The sequence below is a fragment of the Anneissia japonica genome, unplaced genomic scaffold (assembly GCF_011630105.1).
Source record: "Anneissia japonica isolate Jap-2015-1 unplaced genomic scaffold, ASM1163010v1 scaffold9_len2422644_cov172, whole genome shotgun sequence".
NCBI classification, from domain to species: Eukaryota; Metazoa; Echinodermata; class Crinoidea; order Comatulida; family Comatulidae; genus Anneissia; species Anneissia japonica.
The window spans coordinates 775106-784005 of NW_022758107.1; the positions used below are offsets into that span (position 1 = coordinate 775106).

The following is an 8900-nucleotide window of genomic DNA, read 5'->3' on the forward strand; positions in this document are numbered from 1 at the left end:
AAACTTGGGTGGGGGGGGGGGGGGGTAGGGTGCGTCGGCCAGCTGGCCTCCACCCCCGTTGAATCCGCAACTGGGTATGCCAATATGTGCACCATCTAAGATTTTCGTTGCCTATATTTTCATCAGTCAATTACGGTGCCAGGGGCACAACACTTTATAATAATAAGTGTTAGCACATAACATTTATATGCATTGGAATTTTTAAAATTTGGTGGAAAATGGTGTGGGGGGGGGGCACACACGTTCCCCCTACTGGATCCGCGCCTTTATACTGTCAATAACTACGTTTGAGTGTGAAGTTGTACCATCATATTTTTATAATCGTGTCACCAATCAACAGATAACATTGTCGGCCTTAAAGAAGATGAATGTTTAAATACTCGCATTATGTTGATACAATTCTCCACCATCTATCATCCAATCAGAAACTGAATATTATTTTTATTAACAATTAAAAAAAAACGGTAACGAAACTTGTAGAGACAGAAAACTGTAATATACAGTGGCGGATCCAGAGTCTTTCAAACGGGAGGGTTATCTTATTTGTATGCTATTTTCTTATTTCAATTCGTGGTATGTATTGAACAACACTATGGCTAAACTTAGGATGTGGGGGCTGGATGCAATCTCCCACATTGGATCCGCCCTTTGACATTGAATGACTGTTGGGCAGAAATGGATCCCAAATTTTTGTTAGGAGATGGTTGGGGTTGGGGGGGGGGCTGGTCTAGCTACCAACAATTTTCAGTGAACACTACCTTAGCCACATCATGATTGGTGGTCCCTTTATTTATTTACTAATATCTTTAGCCAGGATGACACAATCATTTTAAAGAAATGTTTTTCATTGTGGTCCTGGAAAAAAATAATAATAATAATATTATTAATAATGATAATAACAATCATAATAACAATAATAATAAACAAAAAAAAAAAATAATAATGATCATTTTAAAGAAATGTTTTTCATTGTGGTCCTGGAAAAAAAAAATAATATTATTAATAATGATAATAACAATAATAATAACAAAAAAATAATAATGATAAAAAACACAAAAGAACACACCCAGAGTCAGGCATTAATAATCATAATCATCATTTCGAAACCCTTTTCCTCCCCAATTCCACTTTTTTTTTCTTTCCTTTTTCATTTTTTTTTCCCTCCATTTCCTCTTCAGAAATCACGAAAATGGCATACGCGCGCCCCGCTTTTGAGATGTCGCCGCCATCACTACCGGTTCTGATTGATAAACTAATATTTTCAAAGGTCCTAAAGGCCAACTTATATTAGGCTAATATTTCAGCACCCGGCTAAGTCCTGATGGGATAAATCAATGTGATTTCGGTAACGGGTGGTTTTGACGAATCTGCTGGGTCTGTCGGGAAGGGGAATTGAGTAGTTTTATTTTTAATAATCGTGTTCAGCTATTATTGAGTTAAGTATTGAACACTGAGGTAATGTTTAACAATGTATTGAAAAAGATAGATACTTGTGCTATTTATAGAAAATATTTTGTTGTCATAAATATTATTTTAGATATAACTTTTGAAATAAATTATATAGTTATTGACTTTCTTGTATTGAATGTAGTTGGCATTGACAGAAATAATGTGCGTCATTGCATTTCAAATCAATACGATATACAGCGCTTGTATTGATTCTTAAACATGTACGGTGAGCTAGTTTTTTTCATCACATTTTTGTCATAATAATAAAAACAATGATTATAATAACAATAATAATGATTATATATTTAATAATGATAAGAAAAAACAGCAGCAACAACAATAATAATAATTATAATAATTACAATAATAACAAGGCAATCTGAGATTACAAACCCTCGACCATCAATCGGGCCGTCCGGACCGCTTCCAGTCCGCCGGCCAGAATTTGACATAGGGTCGATCCGATCGAATCGGTCTGCGGTCGATCCGCTTAAGTCGGCCTAGCCAAACGACGATCCGCTAGATTTGGCTCTGTACATAACCGAAAAATATATAAATAACGTTCTAAAATCTGCAGCTTACTTTCGATCAGCACCAAATACAAAGAGGACCGAGATAAATGTAATATTGTCAATGTGAATTCAGTACCAACAAAACGCAGGCCGTGTATATTGGGCGAAACTGCAGCATACCCTCAATGAAATAATGGAATTCAATTCCCCAGCGTATTCAGCAGGCACATTATTTTTTGGAGTGCTGCCTGAATACGAGGGGAGATTCAATTATTTTCTATCATGCTCGAAGGTAAAAGAAAAATCGAATTTCTGTGACCTTGACCTTTGACCTTTTTATCGAAAATTTGAAATTGTGTTTCTTTGAGTATTCCACTAAAGTTTATGATGATATATTTATTAGTCATGCCTGACCTTGCTAACAGACAGACAGAAAGGCGGACAGACAGAGAGCAGTGAATAAATAACCTCCTTAACGAAGGCAATAATTAAAATAATTATAATGAAAACGCTGACTTTATTTAAGTAGGTTTAGCATTCCTTTCATTTTGCTGTGACGAACTACCATGAGCTTTTTTTTTGTGGTACACCACTACCCAGCACTCTACTATTTAAATCTGCTCTGAAGTGGAGGTGGTATGCAACTATGCTAATCCAATTCGGGAAAATATAAAAGTTGATTGAGTGGTTGAGTTACATAATATAATTTAAAAGACAATTGCATTGTTTCAAATACAGTCTTTTTAGCCTATTTTAAAAATTAAGATTACCCACCTCTCTACCAGTCTCTTATGCGAGCAAAAATGCTTTACTGAAGTGCAAAGGACCCAAACATTTTCTCGCACTTGGCCCCTTAACTCGTCATTACGCCACTGTCGAAATTCTAAGCAATTGTCATTTCCCTAAAACAAACCGTATTAATGCGTAGCTAATGAATAACTTTTGAAGTGTTGGCATAAACTTATGACGATATTGTGACGGTATAGTACTGTATATACCAACGTTATCTAGACTGAGATATTATTATACAGTACAAGCTTTGCAGAATCGTGCACTAATTTCTACTTGATACTACCGTCAATAAACAATATATTTTTCTTATATTGAAATATTGAAATTCAATCAAGCAAATAAGTAACCGAGTCGGTCATTTTTAAGGTAGGTTATGTTTAATAGGTCTTTCTTAATGTTTATCTTTACATTTTATTGTCTTTTATTATATTTACTGAGGGTCACAATTGAAATAAAGGGCGTATTTTCTAAAGCTTTATGATCCATTAGGGGGTCCCGCTCGGCCGATTTGGGGCCCATGGTCCTGCAAAAAAAGTATGTCAATTATTAATATTGTGTATGGTTTCGATCGAGTTCAGCTGCATTTGACCGGGCGTTGCACTTTTGTAGGATTGGTTCTCTTACGTCGCGTTTGACCAGAAACACAGAAGCGCGTCAAATTACATATTATAGCCAACAAATAATGTCATTAATTAAAGAGTTGATTGATTACCGATGATTATTGTGTTTTATTTTGTAACAGCAAAGTGTCTTCGGTATCCTAATAATCATGTATTCACCGATGTATGGCGCTACTGACTTCGTAGAAGAAGACATTATCGTAGACCAGCCGTTTGGTGGCGGTGTAAGAGAAGAAATGATACCGGTAACCGTAGACCAGTCGTTTGGTGGCAGTGTAAGAGAGGAAATTATACCGGTAAACGTAAACCAGCCGTTTGGCGGGGGTCCGTTTGCTGGTGGTGTAAGAGAAGAAATGATACCAGTCAACGTAAACCAGCCGTTTGTTGGTGGTGTAAGAGAAGAAATGATACCGGTTAATGTAAACCAGCCGTTTGGCGGCGGTCCGTTTGTTGGTGGCATAAGCGAAGAAATGATACCGGTAAACGATAACCAGCCATTTGTTGGTGGTGTAAGAGAAGAAATGATACCGGCAAACTTAAACCAGCCGTTTGCCGGCGGCCCGTTTGGTGGCGGTGTAAGGGAAGAAATGATGCCTTTAAATGTTAACCAGCCGTTTGGTGGCGGTATCAGAGAAGAAATAATACCGGTAAATGCAAACCAGTCGTTTGGCGGCGGTCGTACTATAGTCGTTGAGGAAAACGACCGCCACCACAACAGTGATTTTGATTTATGCCCGTGCGGCGTATGCCTAGGAACTTTATGCGGAATATTAACCTGTTGTATTTTGTGTGAAAAATGATAATAACCCAGGAAAGAAACTATGTAAGAACGTAGTAATCATTGCAGTAGGCCGAGGGATGAGAAGAAAAATAAGCCGTTTAAAAACAGTATTTTACATTTTGAGATTATCACATTTTCTAAGTTTGCATTTATCTTTATTTTTATAAATAATTTATTTATGTTATTTTTTTTTATTACGTAGGGTATTCTAACATGGTCATATATAATAGTATATAGTCCAATTCAAAGATTTATTTACGTCGGTGCTAATTCGAAGCAATTTTTCATTGTCATAGATAACCAGTATGTGCCATAACCAGATTAACCATTTCGATGTGTCTGCGTCAGGAAAATATCATAGGAGTGATGTTTTGCCTTTCCTGACTTGTTATCGTACTGAATACTCAGTACGTTTCCAAATACGTGCGAAAAAAAAAAAAAAAAACAAAAAAAAATTTTGTTTGTTACTAATAACCCAGATAGCAACATGTCATGTATGTATTTATGTGACAAATAAAATGAATCTGTTATAGTATAGTATGTCTGAAACAAGTTGACTGTTAGACATTGAATGCTACACGCGAAATTTGAGGTTGTTAGGCACTTTCAGGGGATGAAAGGGCATTTATAAAGGGGTGGGGAAGATTTTTCAAAGATAGATATTTTCCCCTTGTCCCCCAGTGGTTACGCCATCGGGCAGCATAGATCCAAGGAGTTATGAAAGTTTTTGAAGTGGAGAAGGGGTTGCAGGGTGTTGTGAGTCTGGTCATTATGATATCCTCCTTTTTATTATTGTCTTTATTTTTCTCTTCTCTTTTTCTTTCCTTTTCTTTTCCTCTTCTTTCTCTTTCCCTCCCTCTCCCATCTTTCTTCTCTCTTATTACCCAGCCCGGTACGACTGCTTGGTCAGCCCGGTAAAACCGTCAGGGGAGGGGCAGCTCCCCCCACCCGCGCCTGTTACGACACTGGCTAACACACCAATCATTCCCCCCCCCCCAATGAAAAATATTTTTCTACGCCACTGTTTAAGTATGACCATGCTCTGCTTCAACCAACTGTTAGACTGGTGACATTGCTTCGGCCAACGTTTGGACGGCCACTAGACGTATTCATCCCGCACGTGTCGTCACCACCACCCATATCCAGCTTTGATGGAAAAGTAAAATTAAAGGTACAAAGTCTATTATTTTTAAAATTGATGTCTTGACCTTTGACACGTTGCTCAACGAAGCTGCTGTCCAAAAAGAGGTATTTGACAAGAATCGGAAGCAGCTACGTCACAGTAGGTATTTTGCATTCCTGTATAAATTAAGTATTACTGTAGTTAGTGGAAGGCAACAGTGTCATAAGTCTTTTTACTGTACATGTATTACCCTTACAGTAATTACTGTGAACAAATTCAACAGTAACACGTGTTGTTTCTGTAACATTCTCTTATTGTAATCTTTTAATAACACAAATGTATTATTACTTAAATACTGCAGAAAAGAACTACGTTAAAAGTGAACTTACTATTTTGGAAAATATATTGAAGCTTTAGAAAATGTTACAGCTTTTTATTTACATGGCAAAAAAAAAATACTAGTAATGGACGGAAAGAAATGGAAAATACTTACCTGTGATGCAAGTGAGGGTTAAAATTTGGTCAAAATGATACCTGAAGAATACTCTTATGTCACGTCAGTCGTAGTTCATTCGTGGGTCACTAAACGGAATAATTGGTCTTTTAAGATGAACAGTTGTAATATCTTTAATCATAAAATACTTTTTTTGGTAAAAATTGTAACCGTAACCGACATGGTACGTCGTGTGCAGTCACTCGTAGGCCAATAAAAATGTTCAAATATTGAACTATTGTATTCTACTATTTAATTTCAATAATAACTTCTAAAAGAACATCGACTCGGTCAAAATGATACCTGAAGAATACTCTTCCGTCACGTCAGTCGTAGTTCATTCGTGGGTCACTAAATGGAATAATTGGTCTTTTAAGATGAACAGTTGTAATATCTTTAATCATAAAATACTTTTTTTTGGGTAAAAATTGTAACCGTAACCGACATGGTACGTCGTGTGCAGTCACTCGTAGGCCAATAAAAATGTTCAAATATTGAACTATTGTATTCTACTGTTTAAATTCAATAATAAATTCTAAAGGAACAACGACACTTTACACAGACGGCTTCGCTCGAAGCATATGGATTTTTTAAAAATTCAATATGTGTCAACAAGTATATTTGTTGAATTGGATTCACTGTTTTGTAAAGCTCTATTCACACGGACCGATTTATCTCCTGGATCGAGGCATTAATCTCCTAAAGCTCGTGCCAGACGGTCCAATTAGTAAATACACTTTGATTCATTTTGACAGGCGTATGTAGACACAGGCGTATGTAGACACCATAGCCACACTATTAAATTTTTGATAAATAACTTGTCAACTCATAGAACTTTTATGGACAAATAAGGTTATGCTGATACAGAATCTATTCCTGTGCAGGTCCCTATCATTTCCTAAAGGTCTATACTTTCTGTGCTGTGATTGGCTGATGAGTTCTAGATGTCCTCAAAATCTGAAGGCAAATAAAACATGTTCTATAATTTCCGGTTCTTTTTCTATCACTGTGGATACTCAAGAGGACCACAGGTTAAAGCAAAGGTCGCAGCATAATCACAGACTTGGGACTCAAACCAGGTACACCCCCTTAATAATTTTATACCCTGTATGGATATTTGAAGACAACAACTGGCCATGTGACGCAAGCTTTAAGGAAGAATTTGAGTGATTGCATGCCAGTTGCCATGGTCATGAGAAATTTTAATGAGAACACGTCTCTTTATCATTCCATTGGTGATTTAAAAAAAACTTCTGAAAAATAGAACTTGTTCTATCTTCCAAGCTATTTTTGGACTCCCTGTTGAGTGCATATTTCCAATGACTTCATTCATAACTCTCCTGTCCTCCTCCTGTCTCACTTGAAATCGGCAGAGTTAAATCGGTCCATGTGAGCAGATCTTTACACATACCCATGAAAAAGACATAGTTCAAGTATGTGTCTTTCTGAATGATTTGGACAGTTCAATAAGAGACAACTCTCTGCTTATACCCAATCTCTTCCAAAAGATGGTGCGGTATTGTAACATCCATGTGGAGTTCACTGATGGAATTGAACAAGGTACAAAGTGTCTGAAAAGATCCCCACTGTTCTCGGCACACAGAGTGGCCACCTACCTACCACCAGTTTGGGTAGCAGACTTTGGTTACCTGCTGCAATCAGTATTCAGTATAATTCATTTGTCGTTTTTAAAATTAATTTTACATTGAAATACATTTGCAAGCGCCCGCTCATAAATAAATAAACAGAAATAATAATAATAATAATGATGATTATGATGACGATAATGATAATAATAATAATAGGTCGACTTATAAGTTGCAAATAAACAAGGCAAATAAATTATTCCCCGTCTAACATCATTCGGGTAATTCTGAGTCAAGTTTTCGGGGCTTAAATATTGATACTTATAAAGCCTTAAACTACTATACTACTACTACAACACCAAACCGGTAGGCCTATTTCAAGTTTTCGCGGTCACATAACTAGCGTGTACATGTACCGTTGAATGCTCTGATTGCGGATGGATAAACTTACGAAATTGATCTAGTGGGGGTTATGGATCTGAACTGCTGGCTTCGTGACATTAAACTGAAGTATTGGTCGACATTTATACTCTATTTTGATAGCACATTGTACGGTGTATATATAAGGCAATGGAACGCAATTGGATAATTTAATATTGTACGCTTTCCAAAATTTGTTTCAATTAGTGTCATTCTATTTGTATTGATTCTATCAGGCTGAATAAACTATATATCATAACAATCTTTCCTAGATTCAAAACATCAATGTAAATTAACAATTAACATAAGCACCACTGACAGAAACCCATCTTCAGAGAAACTATACACATGCTCAGTATTTCAATACGTATTCGTATTATTTCTCCTGACGCAAATGCCATCAAATTAGCATTGCAGTATCCACTGCTGCTTGGGGATCGGATTCATCACTAGCCACTAATGGCAAGTACGGTGGTCTAATAGTTAAGACAACAGGCATTTTTTTTCGCACGTATTAGGGAACGTACTGAGCATTCAGTACGTTAACATGTCAGGTAGGAAATTTCATTCGTATTTTTATTTCATCGAATCATCTGATATACCCATCCAAACATTATTTAATTCTAAAAAAAATCTGATGATAGCCTTACTTAACTTCTTTGCAAAACTCTCAACTTGTTACTTTGCTTGTATATTGCTTTTCTTCTCAGTTAGTAAGCGCTGCAAGTTTTTTTTTTCTGGTTATTGGGTCCACATGCTTAAGTGTTGCTACCATATTGGCGCAGTAGCAGACAACCCCACCCATTTATACTCCTCAGAGAAGCAATGAAGATAAAGTGTCTTGCTCAAGGACACACGCAAAATGCACAGTGAGGGATTACCTCATACATACATATTATTTTTTTGTGATTTTTATTTTTCTTTTCTTGCTTGCAATGTGACTTTTAGGTATTTTATCAAAATGTGAAGTACTGCTTTTTAGGACTCTACCGGAAAAAGCTTGCGATGCTATAGGTTTTGGTTTCTTGTTCAGTTCATTTTTAAACTCTTTTTTTATAACTTTGTTTTGATTGAAAATAATAAATAAATGTTAAACTAACAAAAGATATTACCGAGTCTTGCAT

General features: G+C 36.4%; 2 protein-coding genes across 2 annotated transcripts in view; both read left to right on the plus strand.

Moving 5' to 3' along the window:
- Window positions 1-2852: 2852 nt before the first annotated feature.
- On the plus strand, window positions 2853-4578 carry LOC117125166. Its single transcript, XM_033271573.1, has 2 exons — window positions 2853-3119; window positions 3496-4578. The coding sequence occupies exon 2, from the start codon at window positions 3523-3525 to the stop codon at window positions 4171-4173; it is 651 nt and encodes a 216-aa protein (XP_033127464.1). The 5' UTR covers window positions 2853-3119; window positions 3496-3522; the 3' UTR covers window positions 4174-4578.
- Window positions 4579-8214: 3636 nt separating this feature from the next.
- LOC117125126 (highly reducing polyketide synthase FUM1-like) overlaps window positions 8215-8900 on the plus strand; it is a 15024-nt gene continuing 14338 nt past the window's right edge. The window contains exon 1 of the mRNA XM_033271525.1: window positions 8215-8330. The gene's annotated coding sequence lies outside the window, so the exon portion shown is untranslated. The remainder of the gene's footprint in view (window positions 8331-8900) is intronic.

Excerpts from the sequence above, each read along its gene's own strand:
- LOC117125166 (XM_033271573.1), top strand. The coding sequence starts at position 3,523 with ATGTATTCACCGATGTATGGCGCTACTGACTTCGTAGAAGAAGACATT.